The sequence below is a fragment of the Cydia pomonella genome, chromosome 2 (assembly GCF_033807575.1).
Source record: "Cydia pomonella isolate Wapato2018A chromosome 2, ilCydPomo1, whole genome shotgun sequence".
Taxonomy (NCBI): domain Eukaryota; kingdom Metazoa; phylum Arthropoda; class Insecta; order Lepidoptera; family Tortricidae; genus Cydia; species Cydia pomonella.
In genome coordinates, this window is record NC_084704.1 from 25,203,114 (window position 1) to 25,226,495 (window position 23,382).

Genomic DNA, 23,382 nt, shown 5'->3' on the forward strand with positions numbered 1-23,382 from the left:
ATCGGGCCGTCAATTGCATCTCGTTCAATGTTAGGTTTCAGTTACCTCAGTTAAGAGGATTTTGAAGCCAGAAAATAATCCGAACCCATTCAAAAAACGGTAACTAACTTACAACGTAGGTCAATACAATACCTTTCCATTTGTAAAACTTGCTCCGATTTGCTGCTTTTGAAAATATTGCAAATGTTATGGAAAGTTAGGTTTGTAGGTGTCACGTTTAAAGTAAAAAAGTGTATCGAATAGACGTTTTAAGTGTGTAGAAAGTGATACATTTCTGCACTAGAGCATTTTACTTTTCAAGTACGATTTTTTTTTACGATAAGCATTTGAAATTTGGTTTCAAATGGATTTGTTATACAATTCCATTCTGATATTTAACGCTCCATACCATAAATAACGATACTTTTACCTAAATGGTTAATTGCAAGTACCCTCAAGGAATGCTATAATAAATATATTTAGTTCTGTTTAAAAAAAACACATGTGCTCGTATTTTACTTTCCTCCTATTCGGAATGAAAAGTAGAGTGTTTAACGCGGGTGAAAGGCATCATTTCAGCCTCGGACTGTTGGCCAAACTACCTCGGCAGAAATGAGTGCCTTTCATCCCTTGGTTAACAATCAACTATAACTAATACTTACCTCAACTCTTTACATTGAAAATCACATATTTTAACTACTACTTATTAATAAGTTAGCATGTAAAAATACTCAAACACAATACTGTATTGTTAATGAAATAACGAATTGATTGATTGACTACATCCAGAGATACCTATCAAGACACCCGTTCCGCAAGTTAACTTAGACTTACCCAGCTTATATGGGGTATTACGTACAGAGCCACATAAGTATGTAGTTAAGTACTGCCTAAGTAAGGGTATTATCGGCACAGACGCTTCGAGCACGACTGTGCACTGGAGCAGCCCCACCCTTTGCAGGGGTGGCTGGGCTTCAGAGCTTATTATAGTAACGGGATAACATTTAAGGCTTATTCCTTGCGCATAAAAGGCGACTGAGGTTTATTAATATCGCTACTACTAAGTCATTGTAGGTAACTTAAGAATAGGTACATTCATATACTCGTATAATTATTACAAGGATTCTGTAAAAAAAAATGTTTGTTTTTTGAAAAAGATATATTTAGGTACTAACTACTACTTAGTATATAATGTATATTTAGAAACTTAAGATAGACTGCTTAGCATCAGGCAGGCCGTATGCTTGTTTGCCACCGACAAAAGTAGTTTAAAAAAAATTTGGTACTGATTGGACGCGACTTTGCATTGTTTTATGAGAGAGCTGCTAAAACTGAGCAAATCTCGCGATTACCCCATTTTGTCATTTAAACCAGATAGATATATGAGTAAGCAGTGCTCACTCCATTCAGGCTAATGTAACTTATTAATAATACGCACGGAAGGTACGAAAAAGCGTATCACTAATAAGTTTTCACAAAGCTTGCTTAATAACTACTTATAATAATTCATCTCAATTAATCTTATCATGATTATTTTTTCTTTCGGTCTGTTTGTGCTAATTAAACGAACAAAATGGTTTGTAGTTGTACAAACTAAGAACCAAACGTGCTCAATCTCCATTTCGGTTTAAGTTATCTCTGTAGCTAATAAAACTCTCAAAATAGAAACTTATACATAAAATCCCTTGCTTTAATGGTGTTTTTTCTTAGCCCGCATGTGTATTGGGTTCGTTTGGGCGAGGGCGGGACAAAAGAGTCCCTGGCCTATTCAGCCCTGCAAAACCGCATCTCCTCGGGCGTACTAGAAATGACTTGATCCCCGATTAGTCATCGCGGATACTGTTATTCGGGTCACACGTATACTGGTAAGCCTCTGGCGATGCGCTCGGGCTACATGAGAATGAAAGCCCTGAGAACATGTGGCGGGCAGCAAGTCACAAACAATGCCAGTTCGACGGAGTTTGGGACACAGATTGAAAATAAATGACGGCTATTAACACGTAATGATATTAAAGGTTATTGTGTTGTGACACTAATTTTAATGATCATTTCTGGAGATTTAACGCTCTCTTCGGATTATTATGTACGACAGAGCACTGTTGTTTGTTAAAACGATTATGATTTGAAAGTAAAAATTAAAAACTTAGGTATGTGTTCTTACCTTGGTAGTTTTTAGATACCCATGTATAGGTAGGTCCATATGTTTTAATACACGGACAAATAATCATAATATCATTAGGGCTAAGAAAAGTGATAAGTTCTATTAAAGTTGACGAAATACAGAAATATGTATAAAGAGAACCAAAAGTTACCAACGTATTTACTATTTATCACATTGGTAGAGTACTAAATCTACACACGACGAGAAAGCTTGAGGTACCTAATTTTACTTCAATGAAGGTTTGCTGAAATTAAACATGCATTTAATTGTTTAAATAACAACTTGAACGAGAAACATTGTTTTGATTTGAATAAAAAATCTCCCTGGCAGGTAACATATGTTTGCATATTTAAGGTAGATACTTAAGTGACTATTAATGTATTAATATATGTGCGTACATATAACATTTTTAAAACCGGATTTAAACAGTTAAAGAATATCCGAAGGATTAACAAATTCGTTGATTAACTAATTTAAGTAGCATGCTGTAAAAAGCAATAAGCATGCAACGCTCGGGGCTCTGATGAATTAATCATTATTCCCAGAAGGCATGAAAGGAATCTCTAAATACGTTATAAACATAATTTGTTTAAGATGTTTCATCCTAATGACTAATTTTGGCGTTCTCGGTATTTTGTGCTGAATGTGTTTTGAAAACGACGGCGGCATGTTACAACAGTGTAAACACAAGTACTTACCGTAGTTACGTGTTTTATCTTAATTACTGATGTTATCTAACTTAAATGCGGTGTACGAACTGTTCCTACACTTATTTCACCTACCTTAAGATAGATATAAAATATACCTTCGAATAAGATAATAAAAAAATAAAAAAATCATCACAGCCAGTGTCCTGGGGCTTATCTTTTTACGCTCCCACGCTGTATGAAAACAATTACGACCTTTAAACTCATGAACAACGTCAAATAACTTAGCAGATTCTTACACAAAGGCGCGGGAAATTAGAAAAGTTTCATATTTTTTCCGTTCAACGTCGAGGAGCACCTATACTGACCCCTTAGAAAGATTATGTGCAACCCTGCTGCTTCTAGTTTTTCGAATGATGGGATGTTGTTTTTATTTATATCACGGATAAATTGTAGTATACCTAAACTTCCGGAACATCTCAAAAGACATCTCCAGTACCGATAAAGGCGGCTAAGTAATAAAAAATTATAAATCAAATTTAACACTCACTGGTAGCGCGTAAACAGTAGTCAAATTGGGGTCCCATTTTCACTCGTATCTATACGCTCGCATCACTAAGCACGACACATCCCGGCGAGCGCTTGGCGGGCTCTGTGCGCCAGCGCAGCCGCAGGTGACGGCACACGTGCGCCGCTTTCATGAGGAAGCGAGCTTTCTTAGCACGAGCGGAAGCGACCGTCGTAACCCGGAGCCGAGCTTTAGGAACTCTGTACTGGCTGTGATTTGGAGGGTTCCTTGTTTCAGTATGTTCGAGTAAGACAGGTGGCTCGTCTTACCAATTACATATGTTCGTTTATCCGCTCGCTTTTCGTGGGAACGGAAGGAAATACATACCATAATGCAATAATTGATGCTTCCGATTTTAAATAAGACTACAAAAACTACTTAGTGAGTGTAAAACTGTAAACATTTTAATCATGCACTGTCTAACCAGAACGTTGCTAATATAATACTTGGACACTCCCCTGGGCATCCAGCCAAATGAAATGAAACGCAAAACATGATTGATGAAAAAGAAAACATGATTACGCTATAAGAATATCCGTGTCTAACATAAGATAAATCTTTAGCATAAGTAAAAAAAAAAAGCTTACAAACAAAGCTCTTAATCTATTATTATTTAGATTTTGAGTGAGGAAGGTCTGACTGAAGGTTTACTTACTTATGCTTAATTTTTAATTAATTATGTTCATTGGGAGTCTTAGATAAATTATTAAGTAACATTCTTTTATATGACTTTAAGTACTATTTGCTTATCCGAAATAATATTTTATTGGTGCATATGAAAATCTATTCAAAGTGCGTGGCAGAGCACTTGTCCAAACTCTTTTGCCATATTCTTTAGTGCTAATCGGTAATATAAAGTTGGGAGATTAAGTGTACCTACGTAGGTTTTCATATCTACATCTATTTTAATTAGGGATTTTTTAAAACATAGGTACTAACCGCAAAAAGGTATATTGGGCTTTATCTATAGAAACCGCTAAATTAAAATTGGGTCAGTGAGTTTTCATTCGGACAAATCCAGGTATGGATGGATCCCTGAAAACCGCGCGTCTAACCTACTACGCTACGTCGAGCGAACGGGGGAGCCAGAACAGATTTAATTTAAGTATTCATGTGTTGGAGCGTGTGCATTTCGGTAGCACACGCCGGGCGTCAATGTTTGTAAATATACCATATACAGTGTTGATGTTGCAGCCCATTCATATTTGGAGCTCTAGGGCCGTTTTTCTAAATATAGATATTTTATGGCATGGAACTAATAAACTTTTAACCGGAAAACGGAAATAATTATTTTTGATTTGACCTAATGGTTGCCTGGTGTGGAAATTCTCCTTCTTTATTAGTTACATGAATTACTTTTTTATTTTGATTCTTATTCATTATGTACATACCTAATTGAAATATTTTTCTCTATTGCATTATTAATAAACCAGCTTTCACGAAACTGTTTAATAGGGTAGGTACTTACGAGTACCCAAGTTTCCACGCCTTTTTACTTTCTGGCTGCCTTTATTGGATATTAAACTTGAAAGGACCTTCAGGATCTCAAGTTCGGAGGTTAAAGGCCTCATCGGCAAACCAAAGTTGATACTCACGAGCAATCGTGCATGGCTAATCTGGCAACCTCAAATGTGCGGAAAATAAAACTGAAAAATAAGTTATTTTTAGAATTTATCACATATCGTTACAATGTTAAAAATATAATTTATAGAAATGATCATAAATTGATTTCTAGGGTCCGGTACCCCAAAGGTGCCACGCAGAACAGTAGCACCAACAACAAAAGTGAAGTCAGTTGTTATAGTAGGTACTCTTATGGCTCTACAAATAAGACCGCCTGTTGTCTGCCTCTATCACCAATCATTTGTTTTTCTTTAAACTGTAGTTTTACTGAGGTGTGCCAATAAAGAGTAAGTATTCTATCTGTATTCTATCGTGTAAGATATTTTTGCATTTTTGCGGCCTCCGTTGTGTAATATATTATTGCAGGTGACTGTACAAACAGGTTTTATACAGAAAATGGATTTGATGCTGAATCCACCAAAATTAAAATATAACTGGACTGACCTTTCGATACGGTTTGGTTCTTAAAGCAACGCTAAGGAGTAACTTCAACAGTGGAAGTAAAAAAAATATGCCAGATGTTGGGTCGGCTGTGTTTACTTCCATCTGCTGTAAAACAACGCGGCCTGTAGACGCGTACCTACCGCCGCCACCGGCGGGTCATTTGGATCAACAAATTCATAACCACAATGTAGATCTACAAAGTACATCAATTAACTTGCTGGCTACATCTTAAATTTCTCCATCAAATAAGTCCAGGTGACTTCTAGTCGCATCAAAATAAATTAAATCTGAGCTCTCAAGCGAATAATTTTAGTGCAGATTTGCACTTTAGGTACTGACAGTTTGTAAAAAGCTCTTAAATCGTCGGAAGAGAACGCCTTGGATGACAGGGAGCAGCACAGACGATACGCACCTTTGATGTTTAGAGTCTCAATTTCAATTCCTTTTTTTATGAACGAGTTTGTACAATAAATGCAAAAATTGGATTTACGTTTTCTTCGGCCGAACATGGATAGGATTTCATTTTCATTTATAACAACCTATATAACAGGGGTCATAAGCCTTGTGGTTTTGTGGAATGCACTCGGATTATTTTCGCCGAGCGCACGCTGAGTGCTCTGTTCTGTATCTGTAATTAAAACTCTTTCATTAGTCATTCGTAAATAAAGGAACGATATTGCGGGGTGCATGGATATGGACAGTAAGCTCACGTTTTTGTCCGACTTGCCTGCCTATTTAAATTTGAATGCATAGAATTGAATTCGACAACGAATGACTTACGTATGAAAATCCGAAATGTAAGACTTATTTTGGTAGTATCTTCACTGATATACTTAAGTAAGTAGGTATAGTAGGCAGGTACTTGTCCCTGTATTATTGCAGTATAATGTATTATTTAGAATCATATATATTATTAGGTGCACTAGTAGTTCAGGTACATACAGTAAATCTGATATAGCAGCACTCCTATAAGGTGGTGTAAGTACATATATCTAAGTAGTAGGTAGTAGATCCACCTACCTACTAGCAGCTTCGCTCGTGTAAGATCCGGTTCGTTCTGTCCTCCCTCCTCCAAATAATGGTGAGAGATATTTAATCACAAATAAACACGGTGCTCACGAGGAATCCGAAAGATTTTAACCACGTACTTCTGAGGCCAAAAGAAGGAAAAAATGTTACCTATATGAGTTTCACTAAATTTGGCCAAAAAAAATTTTTTTTTTTTTTAATTTTAAACGTATTTGTACATAAAAATTTAATGTTATGGTAAAACTGGCACTGAAAAAATTTTTTTACGATTTTTTTTGTAAAAACTAGTTCTTGCAAAGGTTGCGTTTGTCACTTTTTGACATCTATCTATAAGGATATTATTTCGATCTGTTACCTATATATGCTAATAAGTTTATATAACCTTAAAGAGTTAAGGCGTTAAGTCCGCTTTTGTATTCTTTTTTTGTTAAATTGTTCAATAGAGTTTGAAAAAATAAGTATGGTAATCTAATCTAATGTAATGCCTACCTAATTATCATAAAGCCTTTATGATAATTAGGTAGGCATTACATTTTCAGGAAGTACCACATGCTCAATAATATTCTTTGTTAGATTTAAAACGATGCCAGAGTCGCGACTGCATTCCGCAAGAAATAGGTATGCAAAGGCCTTCTGAATGTTAATAACAGAGCTACGGGTGTGATATTCTTTCTGGCCTTTTGCAGTAAATATTTTAGGGCTGCGCGGCCTATGAAAGAGCGCAGCTTGACGTCGGGCCCCAGTTTGAAATAAAATACCATAGTACTAACTGTAGTGATATTATTTAGATGCGAGCGCAGGTGCCCTAAAGGGTCACGCATTGTATAAATGGTTTATATCTAGCGCTATATAATATAGATACCTATTACTACATCACGATTTTTTTTCTCTTTATTTTGGCACAAACAGTCATTACAGAAGACTTACATTGAAAAAGCTTACATTTATTATTGACAATACGGTGCCGATAACGTTATAGATTATTATAGTTATTAATTTTGTTGCAACGGACCTTTTCATGCGTAGAGGCGTATTCAGAAAGGTAAATTAAATTGTGATAACAATATGCATATGACGCGAGCATCCTGAATCGAGCTGATATTGAAATCAAACGGAACGTAATAGTTTTACAAATGACGTAACATTTGTAAAACTACATACATGTAGATTATAAAAGCGACATGCAAAACAATCATGATAAAACTATCATGACTAAACTAACCATAATATAACATATAACCGTATGCCGTGTAAATTTCTACAGCCAAATAGGGAGTCCGGATTTCTTACTGACCTTTCTTCATATAAAAGTGTCATATATAGATATCTCATATGTCTTTTCTACGAGAACTAAAACGTAGTGATTATATGCTCTTTGACGAGAACTACGTGACGCAACGAGAGTGGAAATGTCAACACTTGAATGTCAGTAGATAAGGGCGGGTATTGGAAAGACCTTATTTTCTACGAGAATAGACAAACCGGGTGGGACGATACCTATTTAGTGCCTGTTAGTTTCGTTATCTTAAAAACCGGCATTTTCTTTTGTATTTTCATGATAGGAGAAACCTGTGCACGTACTTATGGTACTTGTAGTCATAGGTAGGTTTCTGATTTCTCGACCCATTTTCACTCTCGAGTTTCAAGAAATCTCAGGTCCAATTTCTCGAGTCTCGAGTCTTTTTTATAAATCGTAAAATTGTAGTAGAATAAAGAAACAAAAATATAATTATTAATTTTTATTGCACCATCAATATGTAACAAAAATTAAAATCTTCTTTCAAACAAACAAATATTAAAATTTCACAAGCAACAACAATTGTAATGGCTTCTGGTTGAGGCCCATATTGGTTATGGTGTCTCGGGGTTTTTTTTGTTATTAAAGTTGGGTTAAGTGTAATATTGATGCAGTAAACTATCGTGAAAGTGCAGATAATAAAAAAATTAATCCTGAAACGAATTATATTCATGTTCGGTAGGTACTCGAAAATTGTCGAGTTGTCTCGAGTTCCAGAAATCTCGAGCAGAAACCGTAGTAGGTACCTACATAGGTTTTATATTGTCAAAAATGTAGACACTAGTTACGCATGCGTTCGTACACGCCTAGCTCAGGGACAGGGACAGGACACAAATTTTTATTGACATCTATATTTTATTTTTGAAAAAAAGGTTTAAGATTTTTTCTCCATGTAACAAATGGTGATAAAAGCAATAAGCACTAGTAATCGATTAATACATGTAGATATACATTTAAATTACGACTTTATTATTAAACCTAGAAGATTCAAAACTACAACGACTAACTCTCTTTGGTATTAGTCGAGTTTCATGATCATGAACGATCACGAACTATCATGCGCTGTTGTTTGCATTGCAAGCAAATTTCGCTTCCCGTGTATTACAACACTAACAAAAAATTCCCTAAATACCAAGTAATGCACGATATTACTTCTAGCATTCACGTTTTAGTTTACCATTAGCAGAATAGATCTGTCCGGGGAACCGATCACGAGCATGCATAATACGGGTCAATAGACAATGCCTGTTGCCGGCCGCCGGGTCCACTCGACAGCTACAATTGGCTACTTCCGCCCAGCAAACTGTTCCCAAACAGCCACGGATTATCATGGAGACGCGCCACAAGAATACAAAGTTTTTTTTATCGCTTATGAGCTATTTTGATCCGAGGTCTTGAGAGTTGCGAGATACGAGTTTTTGTGCGTGAGTTATCCGTTTGTTTTGGATGCGACTAAAATGTTCGTACCGTGAAACTATCGAACTACATATCTATATCTCATCAATCTATCTCGCGATTATAGGTAATCTCAAACTAACTCGAAAGACTTCGTTTAGTTTAGATGTGGCTCTTATTGAATGACGCAGTTTTATAGCAAATTATTTACTAGGTATGAAAAAAAAAATTAAGGCAAAATCAGAAATAACAGCGTATTGATACTTAATGACCCATTAAACTTGTGAGTGATATTTGTGGGTAATGGATACTTATGTATACAGAATGTTGTTTTCAGATTATCCTCAACAGCTTATACAATTTCCAATAGTAAAAGTTGTTTAGTAAGTACATTCTCATCTTGATGTTTCTTCTGATTATCCAACTGATTTGATTGTTAAACTTGCAGGTCATCGACTCAAGTGGAAGTACACCACATGACCGCAGACGATTTATCGGCTGTTCACCTTGTCCAGATATTGGTGTTTCCTTAATCTGGGTTAATTTTAAGTTTTCGTGCGAGCAAGATAATATAAGTTCTCTGGGTGTATAAGGGTGGGCGTATGGGTAATGTAAGGGATCTTATCGAGGAATGTATTATCGAGGTTGGATAGAATACATTGGTTTTCCCCAATTTTCCCTTTGCAGTAGGTAATTGACGTGAAATATCCATGAAACAACAAATATAAATAGGTTTTTATGGATGGTAAAAATGTGCTGTCTGGTGTCGCAAGTACTAAGATAGTACCTTACTCATATATAAATAGAAGGTCCTAAATGAATTGATAAAATTTGTATATAAACTAATAACATGAGTAACAATTGACTAGAGGCACTTAGGTAGGTAGGTACTTACTTTATTGTATCAATAAAGTTTATAGTGCCATTAATGCAACTGCCGTTGCTCTTATTGAGTATGACACTCGCGTATCAACGCTGGATATTATTTAGAACAATAGGTATACCTACGTACCAATAGATACCATTTACCAGCAATAACTTTTGGAAAGTATGGGTTTAGCTAATGCTACCTAAAAGAAGCGGGCACGAAAATTTGGTACCTACATTCACCTACATTACATTGGACTTCAACATACTGCACAATGCACATTAAGTTAGTTTCATTGTTACATGAGAAATACCTAATAAAGTATATGGATAATACGATATAAACCTTTACCTCTATGTAGTAAATATCTCGGGTAGGCAGTTGTACTTCCAGGTCCTACTATGGGTGAGAATACAACCCTCAGAATGTCCTAAACTGTAGGTGGATATGTAAATAAAAAGTGCGAACCGATTTGCAGTGTCACAAAGGAAAGAATCCAGCAGTATACTCAAACAAAATCTGCATTCAAGATGCAAACGATTACGCAGAGCACATTATTCATTCACACTTACCCCATTCCTGGCAAGCTTACCTAGTTACCGTAAGTAATGAATGCGCTAACAATGGGGTCGCAAGGTGGCAAAGAGTTAGCGGCGCTACGGCTGAGCGTAGTACAACTAACACAAACAGTACGCAAACGGCTACTCTAGTTCCAGTACCACACCAACGCGAGGAAAATACTAACTGTAAAACATTATCCCATTTTTGCCCTTACCTTGTTACGTTAATAAATGCGTAATTGTGTACACAAAAAGTGAAAACGACGCCACGGTTTAGCGTACTGAAAATTCAACAACTTAACAATAAAAATAGCGGAAACATTTTCTACTATAGTCAACCAGTGGCCAGTGGGTCAAATATAATTAAAACGATTTGATTTGGCGTACCCCGGACTGATTTCTAGATGTCTACTGCTTATATTATGTGTACTGTGACTGGGCTGGGATCAATTTAAACTTTAATTAGCCTGTCTTTGTTTCCATTGCCTGCTCAACGAGAATGGCGACCGGAACAGTTAATTTCCAAATGGAACTTCGTCAAGTGTACACAGCTGATTAAGCTGCCTGAATTATTAATTGACGCTTAATTGGTATGCGATTTTGTTTTGTTCTCTTTTCTGTCGAAAGGTTTTTGATGATTAAAGGTTTTACATTCATTATTGCCCTTTTACACGGGTAACGGTAATGAATTTACTTTAGCTACATTTTTCGATGATATTAGGTAATTATTTTACAACACCTTGAATTGAATTGCGAAGATGCACACTACTCCAATCAAGTAAATGATTATTAAGGATCCTGGAGGCAAATTCTACTTTAGAGCTACATGGTGAAGTCTCCAGACTCTCGAGATCACATTAGCTGTAGTAGCTACTGTAGCTAGTATTTTGATCTGATCCTGTTCGCTAAGAAGCGATATAAAAACCCCGATTTCGTCACTGACTCACTCACTGACGATCATCAAAACCCTTAGGGTACTTCCTGAAGTCCTAGGAAGCTGAAATTGGGTTTGTAGGATAGTATTAGTACACAAATAACAAAAAAAATCTAAAACTATTTTTGCCCCTAAGGGTGTGAAAATGGGGTGAAATTTTATATGTAACCGCTGAACCGATTTAGTTGAAATGAAGTATATAGTTTTCGTTATGAGGAAGGATATAGTTAGTAAGTAAGGAATAGTACATTATGATACAAGTGTGCTAAGTTGGTCATTATGCGCAAGCGAGCGCGCAATAAGAAAGCCGATGTGTGTAATGACCATAGCACACGCGTCTCATACGACGTTTTTCAACACACTTGCGAGGAAAAAACAAAACTTATAAATTAGATTTATTTTGTCAAAACAGTAAAAGTACCTACAATTTTCAAAATGGTGGCTTACAGTTTTAACATCGAATAATTGCACCAAAGCGAGCTGGGCTTGTAGGCACTAATTCACCAGTTCATTGAAGTAAGCTATTAACACGTTTTCCAAGAAAGACTGGACGTTTTTGCTGATTTTCCATTGAACAAAACAAAAGTTCCATATGCCGCCAATTATTTTTCACCCGATTTTGATGGTAAAAGGCTATCGTTCTCGGCTCTTGCCTCTATAAGTATTACTGGCAGCGTCAATTTTATGTGTTCTTCATTTTCAATGTTTGAAAATAACATTTTCGTCAATATATAAACTAAAAACATGCAAAATTATTCCAATTTTATGACAAACACGGAAAATGGCTGGAGCGTTATTTTTTTTTACGCACGATTCCAATGCGCGCGCGCATGGCAAAGGCGCGAACGAAATCGACAAACAGCCAATTAAAAAAATGTAAAAAAGCTAATATTTTCGTATTTCTATTCGACGGATGGAGATCAAATCTATAAAATGTTATTTTATTTAATGAAATTTACGAGATAATTTAATCTACAAATTATGTTTGGTGTGATAAAACCTCTTTGAACTAACATTTGAAACACCTTATAGTTGGTTAAAAACAAATGTATTATTCGACCAAATTAAGAAGGCTCCGTTTCCATGCATATTATTAGCAATCAGTTACCTTCTTAACTCAGTCGGATAATATAATTAAAAAGCACGAGTGTTATAATATACTGAAAAAAGCACGCGTGTTTAATATCTAGGATTATGAGTCAAAAATCGGTGGAATAAAATCGTCGTTTTGAGCAAGTGTGTTGAAAATATTCTTTATTGTGCACCGTACAGTTAAAAAAATAGACAGGAAATGAAAAAACACTTAAAAGTTAGGTAGCAACAGGCGGTCTTATCGCTAAGAAGCGATCTCTAAAAAAGGGGAGGAAAAGGGCGTTAGGGGGATAAAGGGGTTGAAGTTTGTATGGGGAAGCAATAAAAAAAGCAGATGTATAAATGATGCCCCTAGCGTATACGCACTTAAGGATTTTTAATAGTAAATCACCCCTAACCCTTTAGATTAGGGGATGAAGAATTGTCATAAGCAACTTATAAAAACAAATGAAATCCCAACAAAAACATTTTCATGTAAAATGTTGCCAAGACGAAACCATAAAGCTCGCACTGTAAAAAAGTTATCAGATCTCTTGTAGAGCCAAGCTTCTTATTAAGTGCCAATTAGGTACATCCACACTTTATCAGGCCTCCTGATATCAGACCCGATTTCGGGCACGAGAAAGAATATTTTTCCGTTTCACCAAATATCAGGACATCGTTTACATTTACAATATTTGAAATGTAAAGAAATGATTCACATGCTAAAGTATTAAACATTGAACATTTTTGGCAATTAGAGACAAAGTATTTTTTACATTTCAAATATTGTTAACGTCGTGCGAATATTCCGTGAAACGAAAACTATTATCAGGTCCGATGTCGGAAAGTGTGGATGTAATTGGCGCTTTACTCTAAAAGCCCTAATTTCACAAACTCTACACCTTAGTCTAAATATGTGGCTTGGCCGTTTCGTTACTATCAGAACTATAGTATAATAGATAAATTAATAGTGAATATATTTTTCACCTTACGCCCATGTGACGGTAACGAAACTACCAAGTGGCTCTACAAAAGATCTGATAACTTTTTTACAGTGCGAGCCTTATGATTTCGTCTCGGCAACATTTTATATGAAAATGTTTTTGTTTGGATATATTATTGCGAGAGGCGCTGCGAGGCTTGCGAATGAGATAATAAAAGCTCAGATAAGCACTTCGCCGTACAAGAACCAATATAACCCTTAAGTCCCCGTGTACTTCTACAAGTACCTACAAATTGAATTCTGCTTTTGTATAAAAGGAAGTTCCAAATTCCAAGACTTAAAAATTGTTCTGGGCCTTACGAGGATAAGTCTCGCCGCCAGGCTTGGTTGAGAAAACTACGGACAAGTACTAAGAATGTCGGAGTCGGGTCTCTAAACTTTTATTGTCAAAGCTTACCCAGTCTTCGTTTTTACCAGTATAAATGTGATCCTGATTACAGAATATGTGTTACGAACCACGAGGTCATACTGACTGGTCAACTCCTACACAAAGCTGTCAGAAGTCTGATTGCTCGACAACGAGAGTAGAAATAGGATTCCGTGAAACACCTGGGTATTCGACTGACTATTCGTGTATATTATAGTGGATGTATACAATATATGTGAAACTGATTTTTGGCTGCTATTCAATAACAGCGCACTTTTTTACTGGTCAAGCTTACGATACGTTTCCTCGGTTTTTAATCTGCTTATTTTTAGGGTTCCGTAGTCAACTAGGAACCCTTATAGTTTCGCCATGTCCGTCTGTCTGTCTGTCTGTCTGTCCGAGGCTTTGCTCCGTGGTCGTTAGTGCTAGAAAGCTGAAATTTGGCATGGATATATAAATCAATAAAGCCGACAAAGTCGTACAATAAAATCTAAATTTTTTTTTACGGTATGTATCTCCCCTACACGTAAAGTGGGGGTGAATTTTTTTTTTCGCTTCAACCCTTAAGTGTGGGGTATCGTTGGAAAGGTCTTTCAAAACTAATAGGGGTTTTTAAGAAACATTTTTTTGATAAAGTGAATATATACGGAGATAATCGCTCCGAAAGAAAAAAAAAATGTGTCCCCCCCCTCTAACTTTTGAACCAAAAAATATGAAAAAAATCGTGGAAGTAGAGCTTAAGAAAGTCATTAAATGAAAACTATAGCGGACATGATCAGTTTAGCTGTTTTTGAGTTATCGCAAAAAGTTTTCCCTTCATAGTAAAAAGACTTACTTTAATTAGGTACTGATTATGCAAATTTGCCTATTTGTTTAACTCGGGTGAAAGGTACCGTTTCATCACTTGGTTAACAATTTACTATACTTTAAGCTCCAGTTTAGCTTATTGTGACGGAAGAGTAACTACGGAACCCTACACTGAGCGTGGCCCGACATGCTCTTGACCGGTTTTTTAAACATTAGGTAGGTATAACAAAACTTAGAATCTGGTGGACCAAAGCAGAGGCGTAGCGAGGGGGGGGCTAGGGGGGCCATGGCCCCGGGCGGCACATGCGAGGGGGCGGCAAAATACGGTATTTAAAAAAATATAAAATTAAGAAATCAATATTTTCAAATCGTGCCACGAAACGAACGAATGCACGCGGGAGCGCACGGCGCGGGGCGGCTGTGCGGGGGCGGTCAATCGCTGCCGGACACGGTGCCCTCTGCGCGCAATCTAATGCAGGGCGCCCTCGGCGCCATCATTCGCAAAAATAGTCGGGCGTAGCCCAATGAACGTGATGCAATACGCGCGATTAAATGCCAATGGCTTCGGTGCCCTCATATTAAAAGTGTCAGGCATAACCTGACGTATGGTGTAGCGCTGCGGGGGATCGAATAACGGGCGCCTTTTGCGCTCTCATGTAAAAGCATTGGGCGCTTTGCGTGCGCTGCTGTGCTGAAGGCGGGTGCCACAAAAATAATGTAAAATTATTTTAAATAATTGATTATGAAATTATAACCCCAAAATTAATTACATAAAAGACGTTCAAATATAATAGCAGACTACTGAAAATTGCGCTCTAAAACGTATGAAACAAGTAAACATTCTCATCTGAAATAATCATTTACCTTAAAAAAAACTTCACCACACCAACGGGTAAAGGCTCTCTTGGTTGTTCAAAAACGAATGAGAAAGTTGAATTTTATCCACATGCATGTGAGGCAAAGTAATCAGATGCAAATTGTGAGTTGTTGCCTAATTTTAACTTGTCGAATTTACTTTTAAATGATGATTTCCAATGATAAATGTATTATTACGTTCATTTGAATTTGATTTGGTTTGATTTTTTTGGTATTTCATTTCATAGTTAGTATTTTCCTCGCATTGGTGTGGTGAAAAATGTTGTGTTTACTCGGAGGCAAAGTCTTTTTAACCTTCGTGCCTTGAAACCCTCGCAACGGTCACGATTCCACTGCTCGAACTTCAATTTTTGAATCGTTCGCTTGCTCGGGTATCAATATTAGCACGAGCGGTTAAACAACAACGTTGCCCCTTGTAAAACAAATAACTATTACTTATTCGCTGTAATGTTTTTTTTACCAAGATGTAAAAATAAATAACGTGTCGTGTGCAGAAAACACACATTTTTGTCGAATTTGATCAAAAGTCAAATTTTTTTTGCTCCTTATGATGTCAGGAATACGTGATTTAAATCTGTCGGGTTACTCGTTCCCACAGTGTATTCAAAAATTAGTAAATTATGTTACATTGTATTTCTTTATTTAAAAGATGTAAATATACAAGATGTCATTACTCCAGATGAGATATTTTTCTTTTTTCATGCTTTTATGAGCCAGATTTTCAGTAGTCGAGTTTTGGTTTTTGAACATATTTTTGTATTTTACCACTTTTACCCAACTTTATCTAGTCAGGTCATAAGTTATGTTATAAAGGTTTTGACTGATAATATGTAATACAAAATTTAAGAAAAAATAAAAGTTAGCCATGATTTGAAAGCTTGTTTTATATGATCAAAACGTATTATAATTGTTTTAAAATTTAGATCGCGACTTTATTTACTACTTGTTTACTTTGGGATTGTCGTTAGACGCCAATACGCGGCTGGATTGTGAAAAAATATACTTCACAAAAGGGTGTAAAAATCAGTGTCACATAAATAAAATAGGTTTATTTATATGAACCTACTTTATTATAACGCTATTTTATCACCAGCATTTAGTTCTTCGACAAGTCTATACTTCAGCTAATACCCTTCATACTTAGGGTACTTTTCAGTAACATGCTTATTTTTGACTGCCATTCAACGAGTAGCTGTTTGGTAAAACATGTACAGTTGCAATTTTGGCAATCCAATACACATGATTTAAGTATCAAATGAAAGATAAAAGACCCAACATTTGTTTTATGTACGATTCAACCATGTAAAACAGAAAAATAAATAAATACCTAGGGATCACAATCACCTTATTTAAAGAGGCCGCGTATTTTTTTCATGATTTTTTATACATTTGCGCTTACTTGTAAAGCATGCTGTGTACACTTGTTTTGAATCTCGTGCTAATTTTTAAGCCATCTTATGCAATTGTATGTTTTTCATGATATTGTACGCTATCTGTTAAGTGTACCTAATAATGTAAAATAATAAACTTAATACCATTTCCTTCGAATATTACATAGAATTATGCAAAACTGTACCTATAACTTATTTATCAGTAAAAATCTTTGTGACTGAACTTATGACTTGTCTAAGTGATGTTGGTCGTAAATTGGGGCGGCAAATTTCTATTCGGCCCCGGGCGGCAAACCCATACGCTACGCCGCTGGACCAAAGCAAGGGCAATTTAATGTCTCATTATTACTCATAGTCATTATCATTAACTAAGGTACAGGCAAACATTTAAATCAGTTGTTTTTCTGCCTTTGACTTGATGCCACTGATGTCATGTAATTAGGTACTGCCTACCTATTTACTATTAAAAAAATATTTACGATTACTAGGCAAGCATGTTTTATTTTTTTCCTACTCCTCTACTGTTATCTGTCATTTATGCATTCATTAACACGAATATAAGAACATACATAAAAGGTTTCAAGAAAAGTCTATATTGTCTATTCCTCATAACAGCTCTTGTGCTTTTCATCGCTATAACGTTACTGCGATTAATGGCTACCAACCTAACAAAACCAAAACGAATACAGTTTTAAACTAAGTGCATTGCTGCCAACTTACAAAATATTCATTTGGTTGCATAGTTAAAAATAATTACTTCAAAATAAGTCAGAAACACTCATGTGACACCCGTAATAGAGCAACACCATTGCTTGTTAGTCTCCGTAGGCTACGGTGGCCAAAATTGAGAAAAAACTGTCCAAAAATTTAATTTAGCAAGTAGCAAGTACCAGGGCCTCATGAGTGACGAGGTGTCGCTGACCGGCCGGCCGCGGCCCGGGGCGGGCCGGGCGCGTAACAAGGTATGCTCGCGCGTCTTGGCTATATACTTTTGCTGTAATTTGTTTACCTAAATTAAGATTTATTTTTGTTGACTCGTAGGAAAAATATTGTATGCAACGTTGTATAAGTAGTTCAAAAAATGCTCGTGGCGTATTCCTTTACAATGTTCGCCTACGCCTTCGGCTCCGGCTCACATTGTAACTCACGCCACTCGCCTTTTTTGACCCTTCTTATACAACTGTTGCATAAAATACTATTAAAAGTTTGTTTAAAAAGTCCCTGCGATACAAGGTAGGCAAATGATAAACTAAGTTTCTCTGTGAGCTGAAGACCTCGGATAAACTTATTAAAAATCTAAAATACTTACTTCATTTAGTCATTATCACAGCGAACTCACAATGGTGTGTGTCATAGACCCTACTGGCACTTAAGTTCTTTATGCCAATTTCTACCATTTTGAACATTTTCCATAAAACGAACACGACCCACAGAAAAAATATATGTAACTACCGAACGTAACGTACGACAAGTATCGGTTGAGAAATGCGACCTGCAGAGGAGAACATCCGGACATACGAAAGCATTTTTGCCCAAGCTGAAACGGAGACGCACAGTCAAAAAGGTATTGTCAATTTCCATAGTCAAATATTTTTCGTAGGTATAGCAAGCAATCTATCAGATTTATATAATGTAAATGTATATTCTCATTTCTTTATTTATTTTATTTTTAGTAAGAATTCGATATGTTTTCTGAAACAGCTACGTATTTGTATGATTTGATATGACATATATGTATATTTTTTATCAAATATCTATAAAGAAAAGTAGCTACTGTATGTAATTCCATGATTTCTATAGTAACCTAAATTGTATTTAGGTATTTATTTATTTAATGCATGTTAATTATAAGATGTAATGTTTTGAAAAGATGTGTCCCGCTGAGTTTCTTGCCGGTCCATATTAGGATACCCTCCTCCAATTGAGGGGGGATTTAAATCTTGGGTCAGAGGTGTAGGGTTAGAGCCGGTGTAGCTTTATTTGACGTTCATAAGCGCATTGTAATATGCCTACTTGAATAATAAACTATCTTTATCTTTATCATACAAAATGACCCGTTTTCCTTGTTAAACTTTCACCTACTTACTCTTTTAGGTAATTTCGGCTGCCCTCCTCTCCACTCTCCGACCTATACAAACAGTAGATATCAATCTCGGTAAGAGGCTTTGGCAGTCCGGTTGTATTAAACACGGAATTAATCTGTTCGTTTAATAGAAACCCTATGTATCAATATCTGTATAAAGTAGCCTCTGTAGGTTGAAAGCTCTATTGATTAAATTCTATGCGATGCTCCTGTTCCAACGTTGAATACGATTTATTACAGGCTTGATATTACTACGTAAACTACGTCCATAATAATTGTTCCGCAGTTGGGTAATAAAGGACCAAATCAATTTTATTTATAAATGATAAAGGTTGACAAACTTTCGGCACATACACGGGACGCATAGAAAATGTGAGACCTCAACTCTGAGCATTGTTGTCAAACATTCATATGCCACTCGACTCACCCATTGCCGGGACATCCGCCGCCACTTCCGTCGCCAAAGATGGAAGATCGGGCTGGTTCGTTGACAGCACGAGCGTTCCCGATATTATAAATAAATAAAGGGATTATTCCTAAATAGATTCACAGGCACGGCACAAATTTATATCGATATTCACAACACAAGGTTATTAATTTTACCGCGGCACGGCCGCAGCGGCCGGAGATCTGCGTAAACTTGCGTACGGCTTCTCTTGGGAAGCTATTTTTGATGCAAAAGCGATGGGACGCCAATGTCTAGAGCATGCATTGAATATGCAATGCCAGCCTTGGGCTCGTGTGTGGGTAAATCACCTGCGCGTCTTCGGACGTGCCTGCTTACATTGCAAACGGTAGTCGTCCTTAATAAGCAGTTAGCAACAACATAATTACTTGATACTCCCTCCTAAATAAGAACTTACTACTTTGTATTTCCTATAGGAAGATAGGGTAGAGCTAAGTACTTAGTTATTTGTTTACCATGTCTGTTATAGGTCAAATTATAAATAATTAAGTAAATTTATGGCAGGGGTCACCAAATGGGGGACCGCGGTCCGGATGCGGACCGCTGACCTATTTTGCTTATTTAATAAACCCAAGTACAAACGGACCGCTATGGTCATTTTAATTAAAAAATTGTACCCCTGAAGAAACTAATTGGTGACCCCTGATCTGTGGTATAGTCGCTCGATTTGTAGCTGGCCCCGACGGGCTAATCCTTCCTTTGCCTATTGTTAAGTAAAACGGCACGTGCCACTACCTGCAAAAAAAGGGTCGTATAATTCTAATTGGCACCTTAGCGCGGGCAAGTCCAACGCTCAAAAAACCAGTGTAGGTTCGCTCTCCGATAACGCGCCTTGGTTACGCATCTCAAGGACACCTTTTAGACTGGTTCTGTAGCGTTCGACTCGCCGGCACTCAATTACCGTAGAGGGACCACACAAGATATCGCAAATTATTTTTCCATTTGTTAATTTTGAATCTTATTGCAATTTCCATAGGAGTCGTAATTCAACAACCGGTTCAAGTGGCCGGACCATTTTTTATGCACTTGCGGTTTTACTTAACAATAGACAAAGGATTAGCCCGTCGGGGCCAGCTACAAATCGAACAACTATAATAGGCAGTGATCGGAACTATGGGAGTAAAACTTTAACAAAACTTGTTAAGCGGACATAAAATAGTGCATACAGCCCTAAAAATATTCATGTCCATAGGGATAGGAATAGTATAGTACTTACAGCTATAAAAATATTTACATTCATAGATATTCGAATATTTTTAAGGCTATATAAGCACTCTTTTTACGTCCGCTTGATAAGTTTTGTTAGAGTTTTACTCCCATAGTTCCGATCACTGATAATAGGTATTTAACTCTACAAACCAGAGCGCGTAGCCAAGATGCCAATCGTTTGCGTCGTAGCGAACGAAACGGTAATCTATCTCTATCCATCTTCCATATTAGACGCTACGGCGCAAACGATTGGCATCTTGGCTAGGCACCCGGTACACACCTTACGCTTACACCTTACACTCACCACTACACGAAAATACTGCGGAAGTAGGTAGATAATTTTTGGCAGAGACGTACAATAAGTATAGAAATGAAATGGTAGAGCCGCGAGATGACCGAACGAGATGCTCTTATGGAACTTTCAGTAAGAGCAGCAGAGACACGCTATGATTATTTGTCACAGTCTCATTTTTTATTCCCCACCGTAAATTTTAATATGGTTTATGGTGGCAAACAAATAACCCGACCAAATTACGTAAGTTCTTTTTGGTATGTTGTCAGGAATGTTAAAACGTGTTTTTAATTTGGCGCACGGCATTGCGTATGTTCTGTCCCTAGCTCACGGGCGCACGCGTATAGCACATCTATTTGATCCTACAATCTAGAACTTTTGGGCACAAATGCGATGACGGCCCTGAAAGCTCTTGCTAAAGTGTTGTGTTACAGTACCATCAAATATATCGGAGCGCTCGAGGTGTTCACAAACATCTGATCTGAACAAAGCTGAAGCTTCTATTATCTAGACATTAAAGTGCTTGTTCAGATATTTTTGAGCATCTTGCCTGCTCCGATATATCTGATGGCGACTGTAACTGATGGGAACCAAGCCTTACCCCTAATACAAAGTTAAATTATAGCAGATTGTGGTTAGGTCAGATGACTTGCTTGATATTTTTCAGTGAACCCTATTCTCTAGGTAATAAGGGTGACAGCAGGTAATATATAGGTACCAAAGGAAGGAGGCTGGTAACATACAAAACAAGAGAACAGTAGAAAATTAGGAGATATATTTAATTCAAAGTTTCAAAGGTTCAGGAGGTATCGTACTATTTGGAACCGTGAAAGTGGAAAGTGTATAATTTATATAGGTGTAGATACTGACTTGACACCACTATTAGAAGATCTAACATAAAAGAAAAGACTGAATACTAGGACTAAGTATTGACACCCACCTAGACTGGAAAAAAGATATAGCCAACGTAAAAGCAAAATTATCCTCATACCTATACCATTACGCATTGAGCATTTTAAAATCAAATATACATACCCTGTACGCTTATTACGCATATACCTATGCAGTCTTGGCTTAGTTATGGTTTGCTGTTGTGGGGTCAAAGCAATGATGCGCACTTCTTTATAATATAAATAAAATGCACCCGTAATAGCAAATATTCCACAGGCCAACAGTTGCAAACCTTACTAAGCTAATTATAAGCTTTAACTCCCGAATTTTAACGATTCACGTATTTTTTTCGTACGCTAGAGTGACTAGAGTTAAACCGTATACTTCATTATTAATTAAGCAAGTACATAAGTTGGAAATGAATAGTGTTTATTTATACACTTTATTCATTTCCACAACATATTTATATGATAATTACAAGGAGATACTTATTAAACATTGGCATGCAGCTTAAATTAAAAGTTAAGCTTAGTGTTAGTATGATTCACGACAGTTTAAATTCGATTCGTTGGAAACCTCATATTCAGGACCTTTAAATACAGAGAGGTCTGGGGAGAGCCCCTACCCTCTCTGTATTTCCAGAAAATAACTTCATTCGACAAAAACAATTTATACCTATTTGACTTTAATATACTCGTAAGTGCGCACCGCAAAGATAATCTCATTCTTATTATTATATCAAGTACAAAAAAATACCTTGTACCTACTTAGATGGATGCAATGTCTCCAAAGACGTATTAAGACCAACTCCTGAGGAAAGTTTGTCTCAGGTACGACTTTACAATTACCACAGACAACACAGTTCTTAAAATTTCAAATGGGCCATGAGATCCCAAATAAATAGCCCCATTTGTATGATATCACTCTATTAATTGAGTCGTAAGATTCGCGTACTTTTATAATGAACTAACTGACCCGGTGAACTTCGTATCACCTATCGTGTTCGTATTATATAAATTTATAGTCCCTTTTAGCATGTCACGGGTTATCCAATCATTATTTTACAGATGTTACTGACTTGTCAAATTTATAAGATGTAAAAAATACTTGGCCTAGGTACCGCGAAACACGCAAATCGAAATTTTGTTACCTGCCTCTCTATCGCTCGAATATGCTAGAGTGATAGAGGGGCAGATAATTCCAATGCCGTTTATTCTAATTTTGGCCTCAGATTTATAATAAAGGACCCATCGGATCCTCAGATATCGATTTTCACCTTGATCATAGCAAAAAATGGAGATATTAAAGATGACGGCCGTTTATTCCAATTCACAATGAAGCGCCTCTCGGATCCTTAGATATCGATTTTATTTCATATTTATTTATTGTGTACACGTACCATGCTACCTCTCTGTAGA

General features: G+C 36.6%; 1 protein-coding gene across 2 annotated transcripts in view; it reads right to left on the reverse strand.

Annotated features, from left to right (window-relative positions):
• Positions 1-20,231, reverse strand: part of LOC133534711 (phosphoinositide 3-kinase adapter protein 1) — a 36,752-nt gene extending 16,521 nt beyond the window's left edge. Inside the window, exon 1 of one of the 2 annotated variants that reach the window (XM_061873949.1) lies at positions 19,534-20,231. In XM_061873949.1, the coding sequence (XP_061729933.1) occupies positions 19,534-19,537 (4 nt within the window). In that variant the 5' untranslated portion in view covers positions 19,538-20,231. Of the gene's footprint in view, positions 1-3,337; positions 3,452-19,533 lie in introns of those variants that run through there. The other variant, XM_061873948.1, reaches the window with a different exon arrangement.
• Positions 20,232-23,382: the final 3,151 nt, after the last annotated feature.